Raw genomic sequence first — 22,231 nt, 5'->3', positions numbered from 1 at the left:
TTGCCCCGGGAACCTCTATCCTCTTATCGAAATACTTCGATAAACCAAAAAGATAATGGAAAACACAGGAATGGCAGATAGCATTTGGAGATGGGAAGAAAAGTGGGAGCATATGGATGAGAGTACTGTCTCCCCTTGGAGAGCGCTTTAGAATATATCTAATTACGAAAGTGCTTAAAATAGATATTCCCATTTGTTTTAACTAACTAAGGACTAATACTTTAAAGTTTATCAACTTCAAAACGTAAAATCAGAGTCGATCCAACTTCAGTGACGAATTTCGCCGGATTCTTTGGGTTTGCTTGTTGTTTTCAGTTTTTTCGGCTGTTTCACTTTTAAGCGTTGTCTGCGTTCTGTCTGCGCTGTGTCTGATTTTCCTTATCGAGGGTCGACGGGCGGTGAGTTGTGGGGATGGAACTGGGCTTGTTTTGTGCGGTTTTGGCTGAGCGGCTGTCTTATGAGGCTGCATAGTCACGTGCCACGACTTTGAAGTTGTCGAATGTTTTTCGACAAGTTTGCGCCTGCCTGGTGTGTGTTGCACATAATAATAATAATGTCGAAATCAGGTCCAAGCTATCGATATCACGTTAAAGAGTGCCTCCAATCGATTCGCGGGCTAAGCAACTAGCTTTAATAGTCAACATGACATAGAGATTGTGTTAGTTGTTAAATTTGAATTGGCTGGGAGAAATCCCAACTAAACTAAAAATTAAGTCAAATTGAGAGCCAAGAAATAAAGGGCAACCCAGTACTAATGTCAAACTAAGATATTATAACATTTCTCCATACAATTTTGATTATTTTGAAACTTTCTTATTAGAATCTATAGCATTTCTTTATCGAATATCATCATTTTTAAGCGATCCATACCCAATTCGTTTTCTTTTTTCAGATGAGGTGCCATCTGCTGACCGTTTGTAGCCTCGATTCCGGCGGACGGACAGTCGGGATGCTTGACACAGATTCCTCTCCTAGCGTTTATTGTGATTACTTGAGCTGTGCGCTAATGCAAAAAAACAGCATGGCCTGATCGCTACAGTGGCTTCCAAACTGTGCCGCCCGCATGAAATGCACAGTGGAGTACGAAGAAACCTTTCCTTAATTTGCGAACTTTAAACCGAGTAAGTGTTATATAAACTGATTTTAATTGTTATATTGATTATCATCTTAAGGGCTAGCTTTTGGTATTTTAGCATCCAGTAATTGATACCTTGCCAACCTGGCATCTCCTTCTTTATTCATAAAGGCTGGGACCGAGTGCTCTGCATGAAGTATCTCAAAAGTGTTGTGTGCCAGCTGTGCAGCCGCCACTGTAAATGCCATTTGCAACCTCAAATGAGTGTCGAAATGAATTATTACGCATACGCAACGTGCGAACGGCTAGCGGTGAAAATAAATAAATACGCTGCCGTGGAAACAATGAGCATGTTTAAATTTATGTGGCCGCCCAATTAGATGACAACGCAGTGTCCTTGAACCCATTTTTGCGAGATGCATCTGCATCTGCATCTGCATCTGCATCTGCAACTGCATCTAGATTTATGCAAGTGAAAAGTGGAGGGGCAGAGGCGGGGAAAATCAGCAGACAGAATGCCTGGCTACTGTCAATTGTCTCAACCTGTTGCTCGGGCGTTTGTTGTGGCGGGGTGGTGGCGGTGGAAGGGGGCTTTCTACTCCAAGTGGGTCACTTCGGGACGGAAGGTCGCCATTTGCACCACCCTCAACCTCCCACCCACGCCCAATAAAATTAGTATGCGTGCATTGAACCCTCAAATGGACAAGGCATTTTTAGATTTTTATTTCTGCTCGGGCTCATTTCCTGCAAGACAAATTACACATTGAGATTCGGCCTAGGCCTGTGCCTGTGCCAGGGCCTGTGCCAGGGCCTGGGCCACTCCCCCCTTTTGGCCGGTCATAAATTTGGCGCACATATGTGTGCTGGCAATTTATTTTCATCATGTTCAAAAATCGCAGCAGACAGCCGGCCAATTCTCGTTAAATCGATCGCATATACATCTTTTCTGGGGGGTGGGGGCGGTGCGGGACAGAAAACCGAAAGAAAAAGTTATTGACTAACTGACTGACTGACTGACTGCGCACAATTTGTGGCCAAAAGGCACGCCAGACGGTGGGCGGCGGTGTCCTGGGGGCGTGGCAGGCCCAGAAACTCTCAGCTCGCCAGCCACAATAGACCACAAAAATAAAACCAACACACAAAGGTACAAAGTACAAAAAGAGGAATTTCAGCACAGGCGGGGAAATGGAATTCTGGATGCATTTTCAAAGGGTTTTAAAAGCTAAATTGCCTCAAATAAATTGTATTAATAAAAATATATTACACCATATCCTGATATTATACAAAATCCATATAATATTCAATATATGAAATCGCAATAGTCGTATAACGCACTAAATATATCCAATTTATATGATCAAATAGTCAAAGTAGTATGCCATCCAACATATTGTACTCAAATAAAATGTTTTATAGTAGTACAATGATAACACAAATTAAACTTTTCATATTTTCCTATATCCATAGTGATCCGTATTACGAAGAGTATCAAGAATTAGGCAGAAGCAGACACTGTCTGCAGAGGCACACATGTGTGGCAGGAGCCAACTTTGTGTTTTGGCCACAATTATCACTGAAAAGCGAGACGGTGTGGAAAGCGGGAAAGCCTAAAAGGAAAAGCGAGGGACATGGGGAAGGAAATTGGGGGTTGAAACATGTGAAAATTTGATTAAAAACTAGCGTCAAGGTAATTGCTAGACGAATTCCTGTTCCCCGCCTCCGAAATGGCAGAAAAGCAAAAATAAAACGAGAATTGCAAGTTTAGGGGTGGGAGAGGTGGAAAGTGCATCGAGTGACATCGAGCTGAGGAATCTGGGTCTGTGGAGCAAGTGCAAAGCAATTGACGCCATAATCCTCCGCCTGGAGCAGATTACGCGATGATGGCCGTCAATCATCATTCCGAGATTCAGCCAGAAATTCCGCTGGGAGCGACCTGGGTAAGAAGTGCCCGCTTACCGGGTTACACGATTACGGTTGGGCACTTGGGGACCTGGGGACCCAGCTGTATATATATACATATGCTGAAGACTCAGATTCCGATTTGGATTGCGATCCCGAGAACCCGCGCAGCAGGAAATATTTAGCGCTGCGCTCTTGTGTCTCATGTGCTTAATTAAACTGTACGATCCAGCAATTGCTTTGATTTAATTAGTTTTCCGCCATATATTTGTTTCGTTTTTCCTCTCCGTGGGCGTCAATAGAACTCGGGCGATGATCCACATTCATAGTCGTCATTTATCATCCCGACCAGATTTTTCTCTGGAACATAACATCCTCTGAGTTTCGATAATGTGTAAATCACATATTCGTGGTGAAGTTCCATCACACTTGCTGCTCCTACATATTTTTCCCGGCTTATAAATAAAAGCATGGTAAACGTAAATCGAAAGGAAACATTGCCGCCTTCATCCACTTGCTCTTTCTGCTTAAGTCTCCCATGGAAACCTTTCATTCCGCTGACATAAACAAGTAATTCAATTCAGCTGTCACTGTGAACTGACCTGTTGTTTTCATCCATTCCTCTATTATTATTTACCCGGGGCATAGGTCTCGGACTAGCACCAGAGATCCGTGTGGGATGCACTTACAATGGGGAGGAAATTAAATTCCACACAACAATGGGTTAAGAGCGGGGGACCCGGATCAGGACAAATTGTGGGGTCCTCTGGTACTGACTCCAAAGTGTTCACAACGTCCTTTAGTTAATTACTTGTTTATTTAAAAACACATTTGGTCTGAGCCCAATATGGAATGTGCATTATTGCAAGGATTGTAAGGTAACAAAAATATCTTTACAGATTGCACATCTTTCAGTACCCATTATACCTGTTACAGGACACTTCTTCTCTTCGCTGTTGCTAGGAATACAATTATCCCAGATAATAGATTTTTTCCCTGGAAAAATATCCATATTTATTTCGTTCTTAGAGTAGATCTTTTTCCTCTCCAAATGCCCATCATACCCTCTTCCTGGGTATCCAAAACAGTCAAAACAGTCAACAAAGCGGCTACATTGACACCTGCTTGAGCTGTGATTTGTGGCAAGAGGCAAGTCAAAGTTCGGCGCAGTCTGACAATGTTGTTGACGCTAATATCCATGTTTTGTTTTCCCTTTTTTCTGTTATTATGTTGCACAAACTCATTTAAATGTTGAAGCCACTCCAAGGTTGTCACGTCCTGCGGCGAAAAAAGACGGAAAAACGCCACGAAAATACAGAGAAAAATAAAAAATCTAGAGGAGCACGCTTGGCGACTGTTGATCCTGGGCGCTTTGATGTCTCTGTGCGATTCCTCGGCAGGAAAGTTCAGGATGCCACTCACGTTTTGGCAATTTCTCATAAAACAAACGACCATTAACGCCTTTAAGTTGTCGGCAGCATTTCGCCAGCTTTCCACCCCCCCTGCCACTATCTTTCCTTCCTTCCTCCTTTTTTGTGACATGGGGCTTGAGGCTTGATACTTGGGGCTTCTTGGCCAGCTCGGCTTGGTTGACTTGGTTCGTGCCTCATATTAAGTTGTCAGCCAGCCTGAGCCAGTCCCCCCGAACCCCCTTTCGGGCCCAGGAGTAAATATGTAGCTCAGGAAGTGCAGTTACTTTGTTGTTGCTGGCTCTAAGCCCCGTTTAATGGTCGAAAATTTGTTCTTTCTCCAGGACTGCATACACACAGAAAAAAATTAATCAAAATAAATAAAATATAAAACTAAATCATAGTGCTTGAATTCTGCTAACCAAATTCTAACAACATGTCATGTCTCTGGTTACCTTTAAAAGCATAAATAAATCAATTGTATACATTTTATTAAGATTTAGTTTTGTGGTTTTCATCTCCAATTTAAGCTTAAAATTAAAGAACGAATAATGTACTTCATTAAACGAACTCTGCTACAGGGAATCCTTCAAGACTTAACCTATCCCTTGCAGAGTGCTGATTATTTCTCCCTGTTGATGGGCCGATTGCAGGGAAACTATCGATGCTGCAGAGCCACCAAGACGCCACCAAGACACCGCCCAACCACCCAGAAGCCACCCACCCAGCCGTTGACACAACAAAGCCAATTTGCGTGCGTAATTTGTGGCACTTAGAAGCTACGTGACAATGATGCGGAGGCTCCTGCGGATGTCCACGTCCTCGTCCTGCCACTTTCAGGTGCCTTTGCCTGTCATTTGTCTGCATTAGTGGAGGCAAAAGGTGGAGGGCGGGATGTGGGCAGTCCATCAATTTGCATTACCCGTCTACCTGAACCGAGGGTCCTGCGGCCCTCCAACAATTGCGCGTAATTAATGTGTCTAATTAAGTTACAAATTTGGTGGAAGAAATGTAATAAAAAATGTAATGAGAACCAAACGATTTCTGGCTAATATTACAGGCATTAATTGCTATAATTAGAAATTGTTTATCGAGGAGCCTCCTTTTTAATGTAATACTAAGCAGATGCTTGTTTGGATATTAGTTCATAGTCTAAAGAGTATATTTTTCCACTTTAATTTATGCTTTTTGGTTTCCTGACTATTTCCATTCTCACGGACTTTCACATTTTGTGCACATTTCGATGGCTCTTACGAGTGTTGCCAACTTTTATGAGCCATGTTCTCAGCACTTTCGCGGCTCTTTGCACATTGTTTTTATTTTTTATTCCAATGATTTTATTGCCCCCTTGGCCTGGCCATTTGCGCATATTTTGTAATAATCTGAAGCTGAGTAATAACCCTTTGAAGGGGTTTGGTATCAGATTTTATGGGACCACGTGTGTGCGTATGTGTGTGCCCCAAGCCCCCATATTTATAGTGATGACTTCAGATAAAGGCGAAAATTGCGTAAGAGTCACGGTTTTCCAGCGGCTGGTATTTTCATTAAATCCATTTTATTTTGACAGCCCCATCAACTTGTGCTGGCTTTCTTCTGGGAAAAGTTGTTCTGACAAATGTTGAGATATTTAACGCTTAACACATTTTGTGTTTCCAATTTGTTTACACATGTGCCTCCATTTCGGTGACCCCAAAATAAGTTAAAAAGTTGTGTCGCCCCCTGATTGTCGGGTATTTGTTTAAATGAAATCGAATTGCTTTATTGGCGGGCCTGCATATTCATCAAGAAAGAAACTCCTCTTTCGCCGGTTATCGTTTAGTTTAGAGTCCCAATGGCCTCAATTTGCTATGTGCCTTGATATTTTTCTTTTTCTCGAACAAGCTGATTATGAAAGCAGCCGGCGAATTGCCCGTACACATGTATGTTTGTATTTCTACAAAAATGCGTGTGCTGAGTGTGGATCGGTCGCATTCGGCGTTCGAGGAAGTGACTTCGAATTTCAATGACTTGAACTTCTATAAAAAGCATTTACGCAATTTGGTCTTCAGCTGCTCGGCTGCTGAACCCATTTGTGCTTGGGCAGCGACTGCTCAGTGCGGTTTATTACACATATTTTAGCTGCCTTTATTTATAGTCAGACGTTGGCTGATAACAAAGCACTCGGCTACGGCGATACTCCATGCTCCACGAGTAGTAAAAGCACCTCAGCCTCTGATTATTGATTGCGTTTCATTGAATGAATATTAATTAATGGCAATAAATTGGTCAAAGCGACACTGCGAAAAATTTAAGACGTTACTGTCTGACAGGCGGCTAGCCAAAACTAGGAAAAAAGAAGTTCATGCTGCACATACTACTATAAATAATCTATTCTCAAAAAATAAACCAGCAATACTGTAAACAAAATTATTTATTACAACATTTAAGAACTATATATTCTTGATATTTTACTGGCTCCTTCTTATCTGCTCGTTTAAAAATGTATTTTTCAAGGGCATTTTAATAATTATAATCCATTCTGGAAAGAAAAACCACCAATATTGTAAAAAAATATGAAGTTTTACAACACTTGAGAACTACATATTCTTAATATTCTGCTGGCTCCTCCTCCTGCCTATTAAAAAATGTGTTCCTCAAGTGCATTTGAGATCTTCAGCAGGTTAATGGGGCCTAGGCCAAGAAGTGCTGCCATAATTAACCCTTTTTGGCCAGAGAGTTCGAGCTGCTGTGCATCGCAGGTTTTTTTGCTTTCCTCTGAAACCCGAGCTCAATTAGAAGAGGCAAGTTCAGAGGGACTAGCGACTAGCGACTGCCGACTGCCACCGACCCCGTTTCCCATTCCAAAATTTTGCCCGGGAAAACATTTTGGCTTCCTGTTGCCGTTGTTGGAGTGCTTCTGCTAAAATTTCATTTGACCGACAACAAAAACATCGGGACAGACAGACGGTATCAGACTGAGACTGAGTATCAGTTAAAGTTCTGTGTCGGCAGAAACATTTCTGTGGCCACGTGTGTTGTATTCAGTTTTAATTTATCTAAACTTTTGCAAGTTTTGACTGGCCCCCGCACATCCACCTCCTCTCCCCCTCTACCGCAATTTGTAATCTGACCTTTTAACCCCTCGGCACACGGTCCCCACCTCCACCTCCAGCTCCACCTGCCGGAAAAGCGGGAAAACCTGGCCAGGCGACCTTGTAACCACAGCAACAGCAAGGAACACTAAAAACGAGGGAATCCCCTGCTCTCTTCACCGAAGGAGAGATGCCGAATTCGCCAACGTCAAGATTGCAGCACACTTAAGTTCGCGCAGGCCGCTGTTTATAAACATCTAAAGCTGGCATTTAAATGTCGCTATTCGTTAGATTACTATTATAATCGAGGCAGCAAAGATTAACTCCTCAATTTTGAAGACTCGGCGAAAACCGATGAGTGCAACAGGTGTTGGGCAGGGTCTTAAATCATCAGCACAGTAGGAAAAATAGGATTACGGGATAACTTTTAAGAAATGCCGGGCAACTATCATTTGTTTCTATTGGTATTCAATGTATTTTAACTGAACATTGCCCTAGTTTGTGCAGAGATATCAGAGGTATGTGAATATAATTATGCATATGGCTGCAGATTAGTTTGAGCAGATAACGGCAGTGGGTCCACCAATATTGATTATTCGTCACGAAGGCAGCTCAAGGAGGTGATCGTTATTCTCGGTAGCTTATCGTCTGTCTTCGGACCCAAATAGCAAAAGGTGACCGCACGACTAAGGTCCGTCCGTCCGTCCATCCGTCCACCCGCCCGCCCGCCCGCCCGTCCGTCCATCGTCCATTCTAAGAGTGAGGTCACCCCGTACTTGCCCATGGGCCACATTTCGCGATAATACTAATACCCATCAGCGCCCGGCGAGATTTATGCAAACTCCAGGCGACCAAGTCGCGAAACTGTGTCATTTGCATCCAACCCAGCAGTCAGTCAGACGAAAAGTTGGTGTGGTAGCGTAGAGCCGACTAGTAGATACCCCCTACTGATCTTATTTTGATATTCTTGGAAATATCTGCCATTAGGCCCAAGAAAAGATAGAAAATTCAGTTGACAAGGTGACCCAGCCCAATACGGTGGCTGCTTGAACCCCATTTCCCAATGGTACACCTTGGGTATGTTCAGAACTGACTTCTGTCCAGCAAAAGAAGCACACCCAAACTTAAATAGTACCCCTTAGAGCCAGTCATAAGTGCAAAAAGGCTAAAAATATTAAATCGAGTAGGCCGCAGAGAGTCTGACTCCCAATTGGATGATGTCATAGGCTCAGGGAGCAAAAATGATATGACTATCCGCTAAAATATTTGCCGCATAAATCAGATAGCCAGTGGCGCAAAGTGCAGTGTGCAGTGTGCAGTGTGCAGTTTGCCGTTTGCCGTTTGCAGTTTTCGGAGTGCAGCAATCATTATCATCGGTCGCCGAAATCCCAAGACGAAGTCGAAGACCCCAGAGGCCATTAATCAACGTTCGGCCATCAAGATGTTAACATCGAAATTACACAGTCATAAAACTGAACTGCCAGCGAGTGGAGCGACTTTTGGGGGCTTTTGGAGAGCGGCTGAGCCACCCAAATAAGTACAGCCTCCTCCTTCCTTGCCACATGCAAATACACACATATATTTTATATATACTTTTATGTGGCTTGGTGGGCGATGCAAATCGCAAATGGCAGAGCCGCCGGCGGGTGACGCCGCCCGATGCAGTACACAGATAAAAAAGCAGTTCGATAAAGTTATAATGGGTTATTACAAAAGCATCTGTATGCAACAGATAGGATAAACTCTAAGTGAAATATATATGGTCCTGTTAAGGCGGTTACCGGACTACTGCATGATTAGATCGATTTTCTCTCTGTGTACGTCAGCCATGCGAATGCTGCACCACCAGCGAACTCTGCACCACCGAGTGGGGCAAGATTCAGTCGGCATGGAGCGTGTTTAATTGCGTGCAATTTGTTTTAGACACTCCGCGGCTACCTAAGCCAGACACTTGCCACAGTGGAGACTGGACAGTGGCGAATTTACCATATAAATGTATAACAAAGAAAATCCTTCCAAGAATTTAGGCAGAGTTTAGTTTTGACTTTAGTTATAAAAAAAGTACCACAAAAATTGATTTGTAAATGGATAATATTGTTGTATAAATAATCATCTTTAAATTGTTTACCCACCCACCATTTTGTTGTCAAATGTGGATGGGAATATAGTTTCTGAGTAAGAAAGCCTACGGAACAGTATTTTCTTTCGTTTTCCATTTCCTGGGTGCTCACTGTGGCCGGCGATCTGTGTCTATGTGGGCCAGGCTATATGTTACAGCCACTCACAATGGGCAGACGGTCGTATGAAAATTTTCGGTTTTGCATTACAGCAACTCATTAGGCACGCACAGACGCCGTGAGACGACAGGCGAGTGACGAACGCCCAAGGGGCGGCGACGAGGCTGGTGACGAAGGCGCCTCGTTGTAGGTCAGCACGGCACGGAAAGAAAAGCTGGTTGCTTTGCATGAAATTAGCAGCAGAGTCAGCCGTATTTTGAATTCACATTATTAATAATATGGCTGAGTTTTATCAATCTTATAATATGAGTAGATGATTTATATCTTCCAGTTCCTGCCATATCAGGCCATTATAATGCCCGAAATAGTGTTTATAGGAATTGCTTTTTTTCTCAGTGCACAGAGCAATTGCGACTCGGGGAGTGCTTCACAGTTCAGTCGCTGTTTGCCGGTTTTTCAACTTGATTTTCTCTTAGTTTTGTTTGGGTTTTCAGCTTTTTTAACTGAATGCTTTTTGTGCCTCAACTTTAAACTTAATTACCTGAGTGAGTATGTACGGAGGCGGTGGGCACTACGCATAGTCCGTAGTCCGCAGTCCGCAGTCCGCAGTCAGCAGTCCACAGATTGTTTAATAGCCACATCACTTTTTATTTTATTATATTTCCATTTCAATTTCGTGTTCCCGACTTCCTTATGGGCCAAGTTGTTGGCACGTGCACCAGTACCAGTGTAAGTCTGTCTCGGGAAACAAGACTATTACTTAGATGTCCAGCATCCCTGAGACATGTCTACGTTAAATTCGAATCGAATCTTGGGGACTATCAATTTTCTCTGTGTAGCAAAAACAGCTGTGGAGAAAAGTTTGGCTGCATCGCCGGAGCCGGTACAATATCTATAAATTAAATATTGACGGACCCGGCGGTTAACTTATCGTAATCGTACCGTACCGGCGGACTTATCGTGCCCCGCTGACGACACCGACCTCGGATCGGGCTTATCGGTTTACCCAGATATTACCTCATCGCCCGCTAATCTAAAAGCCGAAAAACGACGAAAGACCGAGGCGCGGAATCAATCAAATGGCCTCAAAAACATTTTTGTGGCTGACCAATTTTCTACCAGTTCTCCTGCCTCTCCAGGCTCTGGGATCTTTTTCCCTTCCATACCCATGCCTGTATTTATTTTTGATTTTTTCTTGATTTTTCGCCGTATGCAAAAGGCGTCGCAGAATGAGCAGAGGAACTGTCTTGGAAGCGGCATAAATTATCCGGCTTAGGCCATTCCAATCTAAGTTTGAAGACTGTCTGCCGGGGTTTTGTCTCTTTTTTTAAGCTTTTTGTCTGGGCTCAACGATTGCGACGTGTTTGGCGCACCAAGTGGGCGCGGCCAATATGCAAAGCACGTTGCCCGATCCCACCCGATCCCCAACAAAAGGCCTATATGCTCCCTATGCCCAAAACCAGGCGTTCTGGGAAGCCAAGAGCCCCACTCTTCGTTTGGGGCATCATAATGACACTAATTCGGATCGGATAAGAGTGTCTTAAATGCAATGCCTCAAAGGAGTTGAGGTATGGGATATAGGTCGATAAAATCAAAGGAAGATTACATTATTCTAGTCCCAAAATAGTTGCATGTCAAGTGAAGCACTTCTGTTCCGAAAACTAAGTAAAATAGATGCTGCCACCTCCCAAACTTAGTCTTAAAGTTTCACCCTAATGTCGCAGTGCGTAAACCCTTGGCGGTGCTAACCAAACTAGCCCACAAACCCCAGAGAGAACATAATATTGGAAGAATGGGCTGGCATTATGTGGGTAGACCAGATGGAGGTGACCTCAAGTGCGGCACCCAGAAAACAAAAGGCCGCCAGCTGCCACAAAGGTAACCTCCTGCAACCTCGGGCCCTCTCCCCACCCCTCTCGCACCGCATTAGCATCTCGCTCGCTCCTGGATGCTGCAGTTGTTGTCAAGTGCAACGTCATCCTGCTTATTAAAGGTATTACAATGCGAAAGGGAAAAATACGGAATAAAGAGTGCAACATCAGACAACAAGTAAACGTAATTACAGACTCTGTTACTTTTACTGCCTGAAAATCTGCTAAGATTTTACACTCGGAGAAAATTTCCAAGTGTTCCAAAAGTGCACATTTCAGTAATAAAAAAGTTGGCCATACCTGAATAATGAAGACATGTTATTATATTAAATGTCAAAACATTTTCAACCCTGTACTTTAAGGGTCTAAATTATTTTCTATAGAAGGTAGAGACATATTTCACATATGAAGGTCATATAATATCAGAAAAGCTCTTCTAAAGACTCAGTTTACCTGGAATACCTTTTTCCAACACCCCCGATCTTTAGCAGTGCCGTTGTTGTCGGCTGTAGACCTCCTTCTCATTGTCACACACAAGAAGATATAGTGTTCAGAGGCGGCGGGGCACAGGGGTCTTGAGGGGGGACAACCTCTTGACTTGCGGCTTGTTGATTTCTTCTTTTCTTGGAGGGGCCGTGAAGGGACTCTATTTCGAGAGGGGTGACTGTGTGTGGACTCGACTCGCACTGCTGCACATTTTCCGCGGCAGCGTCAGCAAAACAGAAAAGTTATTTCTTCTATGATTCCAACACTTGAACTGCATTAGCGTAAGCTGCACCTACATGGGCATAGCCCCCAAAGACATCTTCTATCCATCATAACTGCATAACTGGGTCTGAAAAACAGCCTCGGGCTCGGGCTCGGGCTCGGGCTCACCTCAGTCTCTCGCCAGTCCACTTCAGCTGACAATACATCAATGACTGTCAAACTGTCGATGGAGGTCCAAAGTGCGAGGCTTTTTCACTCGACAGCCCTGTCACCGAGAAGGCCACTCGCATAATATACCATCCTAGACCATTAACATTAGCCATTTGGCAGGTTCTACGGCGCAGAGAAAAACACTTTGCTAGAGTTCGCAAGCAACAAGTTATGGCGAAAAGCATAATACACGCTTTTTTATGTAAATTTCTGAGAAAATGTTCGGGTGTAATGAGGTAGTTAACTTAAACACTTCGGATTGAGTGTAACACCGGGTTAGATGGCAGCACCACCACATACACTGGGAAATACTGCAATTTACAAGCCAAATACGTTAAATGGTCTTTTGGTTGAATGTGATTAAAAGATTTATAGGTTATACATTTCTATCCATCTTCTACCTCAAGTTACCTTTCAATCTAAGAGCACATCTATCTTCTTATCTCGCCGTCTTATCTATCTGCCCATCTTGTTCCCTACAAATTGTGACCAAAATCTGTGGGATGCCAGCTTGGAGCGCCAAGGTCAAGTTGCTGTTTCGGCTTTTTTCTACCATTTCAGGCCAACAAAAAAAAAAGAAATCGTTGCCGTCTGAAGTTTATACTTGGTTTTTTGTTTTCTGTTGGGCTATTTCTATGTTTTTTCCCCACTTTTTTGGCGGCACGTTTCATTTCAATAAGAGCAACAGACACACACACCGAAACAGGAAATAAATCAAGTTTGGCTTTTGGTCAAGAGTCAACGTTGTTGTTGCCCGGTGACAGCGACAAATATTTGTCTCTTGACAGCTAATGGGTCTCATTTAGAGATCGCTGGATCGGGGGATATGCGAGATATAGGGGCGGCTCCCCAGCGTCAAGCAGTCTGTTTGCCTCTTCGCTTTTAATCTCGATTCGAATCGAACCGAATCGAATGGAAAGAGATTTCGGTGTGCAAATCCTCTGAAATCGTCACATACCTGAAAAACAGACAAAGAAGGGGTTCGTTAATTGAATTATTAATGCATAAATCAGTAGTAGCGGATAATCGCCATAATGATGCTGCTGATGATCGGGGAACTCGTTTCCGCGAAGCAAACAAAGTCTTTAAATACAGCTAATCCACATCCAGATTTGTCACACAATTAGTCATTTAAAGGGTTATGACATTTCTCAATGAGAGAAAACATGATATTTGATCTAGAAAATATGATAGTCACTGGGGACTGGGGATTTGAAATCATTTCTTCAACACCCGTTTTCTTGCCATTCTGGATTGTAACTGATTCAAAGAGTCGAAAACTCAACTCATTTTGCATCACATGGACTTCATAGGTCTTATACTTTGTGATTTCATTAAAACGTCAATTGTCAGATTTCTGAAAAGAAACCTATGCCTCGTTTCTGAATAAGCTAACTATTTTTTCCCACCTCAACACTTTATACACACATGTTCCTATTTGCCAGTGATACCATTCATTCACAAGAAACCTGAGTTCCGATCCCTTTTTATCAGCTGCCCAAATTCCGGAGAACTTTCGCCTACTTTTCAGCTCGGCGCATTGCTCAAATGAAATCCGATTTGGGCACTCTGGCTGGCGCAGGGAACATCAGCTGATCACCTAGGTGCCCCACACGCTCCGCAGAAGCTAATGAACTTGCGCTGATAAAGCGCTGATCTGGGCAAAAATGAAAATTAATTTTCTGCACTGGACACCGTTTTGCTGGCGAACAGAAAACTGAATCGGATGGTAATGGAATCTGATGGGCGCTCGCAGGGAAATAAGTACACATATACACATGGCCCACACCCTGCTCCGAATATTTGTGGGCTTAGTCAGGCCTCAGCTTTCAATATTGGGCTCGAATACACAAATAAAAAAAGCCAAAAAGGTCTTGCTAATGGCGTTGATAAGGCAACTAGTTCTGGCCACAAATAAAATAATCATAAACTGTGGCAGCTTCTGCGGGCAAAGTCGACGACGAAAAACAAAAATAATCGAAAAACCTGTTTGGTTACAGTGACGATCTCACACGATTTTGGTCATGCAAATGTCAGCCGCATATGCATTAAATTAAGATTCATCAGCACACGAGTGCCGGCAGTTTGACAGCCACAGTACATATAGAGTCAGCCTGCATGAGTACATGTATTCCGTTCCCAATCCGATCCCGTAACCTGGTCTCACTATCAGTCAGTTGACACCTTATCAACTTGGCAACAACATGAGCATCGAAAACTATGCCACCATGTATGTGGACTCTATATCTTATCTGGCGGGTCTGGGGTTTCTTCCAGATATAGCCGGGGCTTACATAGGCGACTTTGTGTGGGGAACATTTCTCTTTAATTGGCTGCTCTATTCACCTCTTCTGGCGGCAATTAGCTGAGACCTCTGCGCCTTTGTTCTCCGATGGAGAATCAATAAAGTAGCTGACACGCCGAAAATATATAAATATTTTATGCGGTCTAGTAGTTGTCACCTGGAAGTGCGAACACCCTTTAATACTAGCAGCAATTTCTTATCGAAACTATCGGAAATATCGATTGAAATCGCATAGATTTAATTCATCCTATGGTGCTGAAATCTTTAAGTCATTTTTTGAATAGTAGTTGTATCGAAACAATCGGTAAGATCGGCCTTAGATTTTAACTTTATTACAATCTAAATTCACTCAAATTTTCAGAAACTAATGTTTCATTTATATTTGTAAGATCTGTTTTATAATTGCCTTCTTTAATCTGTTATTTCTATATGACTGTAATGTGCTTTATTTAATTGCTGTTTTCGATATGATTAATTAGTGCTAGTAGTATTTTATTTACTTATGTCTAGTTATTATTAATTGAATTACTTATCTCTTTTAATTAACTGGAATACCTTTGCAGAGGGACGGGACGCATCGAAAAACTATATCAAACGACTGTATCATAAAGCTAATTAATGTCCAAATAGTACAATATTTTTGTTTGCCTCCAGAATTTTTTTAAATTTAAAAAAAGTGTATTTATATATTTATTTAAATCAAGCTCAAATATTGTTGGATAGCCGCCGAAAGGCCATGATAAACGTATTCGAAATGCCAGAGATTCAAATGGATCCCAAATCGTATCAAATCGAATCGACATGCTAAAAAATCAAAGTGTTTGCGAGCTTATTAAAGCATAAATATATGCAAGTCGCGTTAGGCAATGGCAAATTAACAAATTTGCATAATTATGCATCATTTTTGGCTTGTTTGATTGCTGCTTTTATGCTTTGTTTACTAATTAATTGGCTCGAACTTCGGGGCAGTTTGGGAGCCACTGGGGGCGATTCGAAATTGATTGTTAAATTTATTTCGCCATTTGGGCATGGGCAGCAATTAAAACAAATTGAAATGATGTGGATTTCCATTGAAATGGGTGCCTCCTTTTCATTTTTCTTTATTTTTCCCCGACTCCGTCATGCTCCGAATCATGATGATGCAACTCCATTGGCATCGAAATTGGGGAGACGCCACATGGATGTATATCTCGATCGCGATCTGCGCGATGCTGCGCAGGCATTTTTTAATTTCCCCCGAAATAAAAAAGCGTTTAAGATTAATGGAGACGATTGCCGAACAGAAGCTGATGTCACCCGCATAGTCAATATTTTTTCATTTTTCAATATTTTTAGCTTCGGAGCCCAGCCCAACTTCTGTCGCTCTGATTATAATTAACGATTAGGACGCAAAGAAACTGAGCTGCGATCCCGATCGATCTGTAATTGGCAGTCAATTCGGTCAATTGAAAAATCCCCCAAGCATTTCCGCTGATTCAGCCCAATACCCCATCGAATTCAAATAAATTTCACTCATTAACTTGCCCCTAGAGTTTAAACCCGTTTTGTATCTTTTTTAAAAATATATATCTGTTTCTGTTTATGAATCAGGGACTTTTAGTGTTTTAAGTACGAACTTCAACCTGATCCAATATTTTACGCTTAATTTTAGTTAGTAATCTATAATCTATATATTTAACATATTATAAAAATGGTTCTGGCGGTCAACGTGATCGGTATACTTGAATCGATTTCATACAGTGCTATTAGAGAAATTTGCATCCTTTTCCTCATTTGTATAACTATCTACTTTATGGGCAATCTAAATCAAAGTCGAACAATCTTCAAAGCTCGAATCACCTCTATCGATGGGCCCTGCGATGCCGTGAATTTTGAATGAGACCTACCCAAAAAAGCCGATTGCCTTGCATACTAAGTTTTGCGATGGGATCATCATCTTCGATTCTTGGCAGACAGTTTTCTAAGCTTTATTATCACTTCTTCGCATAAATAGTAAATTTAAATGCAATTTTCAAACACATTTTAATGGCGCCATTTGCGCGTAAAATGTAGCTTTACTCTCTGTATGTCTTTTGTTCGCTGAGATTGGGATGATGACACAATGGATATATAAATATATATAGTCCGCCCACACTGCCTCCTGCATATTGCAAAACTTAGAAGGCAAATTGCGACAGTTTAGGAATTTCCCCATCCCAAAAATGCTGTTAATGGGTGTTGGGTGATGTATTTTTTATGTTTTCTTGTTTTCTATTTTCAACTTTTACGCAATGCAATAGTCAAACAATAATTGTTCATTTGCCGGGGACAGACTCTTCATATACACCGAATATATATATACTATATATATAGTATATTTGTGCCCCCACAGTCGCGCCATGCAAATATTAAATTACAAAAGTTGGTTGGGGGCTACGAAGTGAGAAATGAAAAGTCAGGCTGAGAAATTGGTTTACCCTACACTTCGGGTTATTTTTCAATGTTTAGTCTATGCGGCAAATAGTTGAATGGAATGGATCGCTGTTCACCTACATTCCTGCCTATAAGTTTGAGGTGCAAGTGTTTCAAATGAACTCCAAGGAGCACGAGTTTCAGGTGTTAAAGGCAAAGGGCTGGGAAGGGATTTGATTTTCAAGTATTTATCAGTGGTTTGGAATTTGTTGCTATGCATAACTGCTGAAAGTATGTTGGTAACAAAATCCATTTGGTTTCTAGTGTCGAAAAATGTTCAATAACGATAGCCTCCAAAATATTCAAGATAGGCTTACTGACAGAGAGGTATATAAGATAGGTTTCAAGTGCGATTACTTAACCAATACAAAGGGAAAACTAAATTCTGTAATGACACTTGCGAATCGCTTGTCAGGGTATTTTCCTATTTTCCGAATTGCCCACTTCCAACTCCCAACTTTCCTGCCCCTCCTCTGGTATCTTGTCGCCATCTATTTATAAATGCTTGCCTCATAGCCAGCATCTTCCCAATTGATTCCCCGATTCCCCTAGTTTTAGTTTTTCCTTACAAAAATGCATACGTCAGCCAGAGAAAATAGATTCCGGATCCGCAGAACCGCACCGAACCGCCGAGTCTGGGAATCTGGGAATCCGAGTATCTGAGAATCCCGACCAGGTCAGATTCGGATGCCCCAATGACTAATGCTAGTGGAAGCAGCCTTCTCCTCTGGCCAGCAACTTGCAGTCGGCGATATCGCCAATCAGCATTCTACAGATATGTACCTGTGAACGAATAGTACTAAAAACTAGAAATAGGAAGTTAAAATCGAGACACCAGGCACTTCACTCGCACTTCTCACATCTCGAATGTACATACAAACAGTTTTAAGTGTGCCAGTTGTCCCTGCCCCGCCACCCCGCCCCCTTTCGAGGCCCCGCCCCTTGGTCAACGGCTGAACTTGAGCTCAAGTGGGTGGAAAAGGGGGAGTGTGCGTTAGGCAGCCTCAGTGTGATATTTAAACAAATGCTCGCTTGACGCTTCCACTGAAAATTGCATGTGATCGGTATGCGAATGTACACAGGTGCACAGGGAGAAAAGGTTGGGGGAATGTGTACATAATATGACAGAATTTTGGGGCATTAGTACGCATCCTGATTAGATTTCTATTTGTCAGTAAGACTAATTGAATATGACATGATTTTTGACACATGATAGGATTTCGTATGATACGATATACATATGATATTAAAGCATTGCAAAATATCTTTTTAATAAGTTTGGGGCTTCCACTCTGAGGCCATTTTCTCAGTGATCCAATAAGGCCAGATTGGCAGATATATAGGCAGCCGGTCACATGTGTGATCGAGGGTCCAACATCTTGCGTCCATATGTTGCACAAACAAACAATCGAAACAGAAACCGTGAAGACACGAAAAAGCAACAGCAACGAAAACAAAAAACAAAAAGCAAGGAGAACGAACCGAAGGGAATGTGCCAACGGACGCATCTTTACACAGAAACCCGACGAAAAACAGAGGCAAAAACGTAATCCCACAGCTGAAGAAGAAACCAAAACGATACGGCCAAGTCGAAAAAGATGCGAAATGAATATTTTTCTCATCCGCTGGCTGCCGCCTGCCGTTTTTGTCGGGGCTTGGGTGCTTTAATTTCCCCCCTTGTTTGCTCTGCAGTTGTTGTTGATGATGCAAATATTTTGACAGTTTGTTTGACAGATATCGGGGAATACACATCTGAATGTATCTCGGGGGCACGATGAGCGACATAAGCCAAGAGATGATCGGGGAAAGGGCGCAGCCTTGTAAAGCCGGGAAGGGGCCATCGAATGGGATCCCTCTGGGCATGTAAGTATCTCCACATGTCGATGTAAACAGCTCAATTCGGTTGCCAGGCGAAGATCACTTCAAACAGAGGAAGAACCACATGGGAAAAGTCTCACTTTCAATCCCTTAAGTAGGGTAATTCCGCAGATAATTGCTAGTTGCACATTTTATCGTTATTTATTGTCAGGCTAAGCTGCATTTGTTTTAAAACATATATATTACCAGGTGTTCTAAAGTGCAAATCGCCTACAATTCAACCACAAAGTTGCTACTTTTGTTATGATAGAAAACTCAACTTTTTAGGCCTTTCAGCTGAGAGAAACTACTATATAAGTGGCATAATATATGGAATATATGGTAAGAATATTCCTGATAAATAGTATTTTTAGTTCCTCAGGAAGCACCAAGAGCACTGCTATCAATCTTGGCCGGATGACCCCCAGATAAAGGCTATCTGGCACCTCAAAGTGCCGGGCCACCTGATCGTATGCGCGATTTGCCATGGCCGGCAGTACGCATACGCCGGATGGGCGCCAGCGGAGTTCGGAAGATGGAGCTATCGGGCTGCAGTGACCTCGTTCGCAGTCCGATTTGCAGTGGTTCCTCCTTGGAAGAGCGGGCCCCCGATAAGCCCCGGACAGGCGACTCATATGCGTACATGTACCATGTACACACACATGTTCGAATTTGGCCTCATTTACGCAACTTCCGATGTGATAAAAAATGGGTGAGCGCTGCAGCACAACAGATCGAATGAACACAACAGTCGGCAAATCATGGAGTAGAGCACCAAGTGTCCAGCAGGTGCTGGGTGCCATAGAAAATCGGACCTCTCCATACATATACATACATTTGGCGATTCGAAATGTTAATTTAGGAAATTATTTCATTGCAAGACCACGTCTGTGGGCAACATGTCATTAACACGCGCTGATAACGCCGCCCTATCATCGCCGCTCATTATGGTGGAGAAGCACACAGCCACACACCGCCCAGAACCCTGCATATAGATAGAATTCAGAACTGGAACAATCGACTACTCATAACAATTGGCAAAGAGGACCGAACACAATCGCATCATTCACAGGCCGCAGCCGAAGTCGTTTCGATTTTGGAACAAGAAACAGAAGAAATGGATTCGGCGGCTGTTTTTCGAGACAGTGATAACCCCCGACGATGACCTGGGCTCAATGCCCGAGATGAATTTATTTTTTTGGCCTCTGGTCAACTCGAAATCCGGTCCTTGACAGAGCGCTTGGATTCCAAGCACTTCCTAAATTTTCAGCTGCCAAGGGGGAAGCTATTTTCAAATCCACTTAAAGTCCCCTCGGGGCATCAATACATTTTATGCTAATCACCAGGCTCGTTTTGATTTTCGTCTTTCCACCTCGAACATAGTATGTGTGTCATGTAAAATAGTTCAAGTTCGTCGAGGGCCCCGCGTTGTGTCATCCGAAATGCGGGAGATCGCTGGTTTAGAGATCCCAAATGGGAGTGGGGCGGGTCCAGAGCTTAGTAGAGTATTTAATAAGCTTGTATACAAATTTGAATGTATGTTTTGTATAAGACCCCGCGTTTAGCAACTCAGAAATCTATATGGACGGCAGCCACGCACAAGGGGCCATCGAATCTTGGTCATTTTCAACCAGCTATCAATACACAGAGTCTGAACTTTTATCGTTGATAGTTTTAGTATCCGTTTTATGGCCTCGATCAAGGTGCCAAGACCTCCGGAACCGCCGTAATCAATGCAAAGCAAGCGACAGCGAAAGCGAAACAGACGCAGAGAGCTCCCCGATTTCGCAGATATCAGGTATCAGATATATCGTAGTCGTAACACCCCAGGGAAACTCACCTTGGCACTTGTCAGCGGTACGTGGCAGGCGTTGAGGACGAAGGCCACCACTAGGAGGCGCAGGAGCAGCGACCCCCCGAGACCTCTCCGCCCGTTTCTGGTTCCACATCCGACCGAGGGCGCGATCGCGGGCGCTTGGGATCCCGGCGATCCCATCTTCTTCTTTCCGGGGAACGGTGCTACGACGGCTCTGGTATTTTTGGTTTCTATTGGCAGCTATTCGGGTTTGGTTTAGGTACTTGTGTGTGAAGGCAGTTTCGGTTCGTTTTGAGTTTGGTTTCAAAAGGTTGGCAGGTTGTTGCGGCTATGGCACTGCACAGAGAAAAAAGTCCCCGAAATGGGTTATTAAAGGCAATTCATTTTGATTTAAATTCTCTTTGAAGGATATTTTCTCCTAGCTTTTTTTTTAGCATTCTTAGGGGCGTTTTTTCTCGGTGCACTTAGGAAAGGGTAAACAAATCGGAGAGCACAGAAACGGGACACGTTTCCCGATATCAGCAAAAAGTGTTGACTTTGGTAAAACGAAAAGCTCGAAAAAAACCCGAAACCTTCCAGTTTCAGAAGTTCCTCCGAAAAGGCTGGAAGATCCCCGTTTGATCTTCGTTTTCACTCCTAGCTAACGGTAGTTTGCCCCTTCCCTTCGGAGTGCCACTCTTCTTCCCGTTAATTCTGTTTCACACGCGCGCAACACTGTTTCTATTTCTATCGGAAGGTAACGGTTCCTTTTCCAGATCACGGTTGCAAAAGAAAGAGAAGGAGCAAAGGACAGGCGTTACTGGTATCCTTGAACCGATTGCACCAGGACACTTTCTGAAGGATTTCTTAAGATTTCGGCACTTTGTGGATGTGGGGGCACTCAAAAAAAAAGCAACGCTCCACAAAGAGAGTCAGAGTCACACTTAAGGCAAAGCGACAGCGCACCGTGGAATGTGCGACCGCCTGGAACGATGGCGCGCAACCTAATGTCTAAGAACCGTTGCCGCGATTCCCATCGCTGCCTCTGCTCTGCCGGCGTCGACGCCGCCCCGAAGACGCACGAGGGCCGAAATCGAAAACGAGACGGCAGCCGAAGCGATTTGCGTGCTCTTGTTATTGTTATAACAGCGCTTAATGGCCGATGCAAGCCTGTTGCGTCGATTGGATGCACCGCTCTCCTCGCTTTCCGCGCTTTTCACGCCGCTCAGCGCCTTCGCTCTCCCCGCCTAGCCGCCCTCTTCGCTCACATGCGTGGGTGTCCGCTTACGCAGAGTTCGCCGCGCCTGCTCTCTCCCTCTCTCGCCTCCTGTCCTCCTGCTTCT

At 43.3% G+C, this 22,231-nt stretch overlaps 1 protein-coding gene across 17 annotated transcripts in view; it reads right to left on the bottom strand.

The window, feature by feature from the left end:
* LOC108023327 (basement membrane-specific heparan sulfate proteoglycan core protein) overlaps positions 1-21,891 on the bottom strand; it is an 81,349-nt gene extending 59,458 nt beyond the window's left edge. For 16 of the 17 annotated variants that reach the window (XM_050886441.1, XM_050886460.1, XM_050886445.1 and 13 more), the window contains exons 1-2: positions 21,855-21,889; positions 20,934-21,245 (exon numbers count right to left, since the gene is read on the bottom strand). In XM_050886441.1, the coding sequence (XP_050742398.1) occupies positions 20,934-21,089 (156 nt within the window). In that variant the 5' untranslated portion in view covers positions 21,090-21,245; positions 21,855-21,889. Of the gene's footprint in view, positions 1-20,933; positions 21,246-21,832 lie in introns of all 17 variants that reach the window. The other variant, XM_050886442.1, reaches the window with a different exon arrangement.
* Positions 21,892-22,231: the final 340 nt, after the last annotated feature.

This window comes from Drosophila biarmipes, chromosome X (assembly GCF_025231255.1).
Source record: "Drosophila biarmipes strain raj3 chromosome X, RU_DBia_V1.1, whole genome shotgun sequence".
In the NCBI taxonomy this organism is placed as follows: Eukaryota; Metazoa; Arthropoda; class Insecta; order Diptera; family Drosophilidae; genus Drosophila; species Drosophila biarmipes.
The sequence above is the reverse complement of the archived record's forward strand: the minus strand, read 5'-3'. Positions and strand labels throughout refer to the sequence as shown.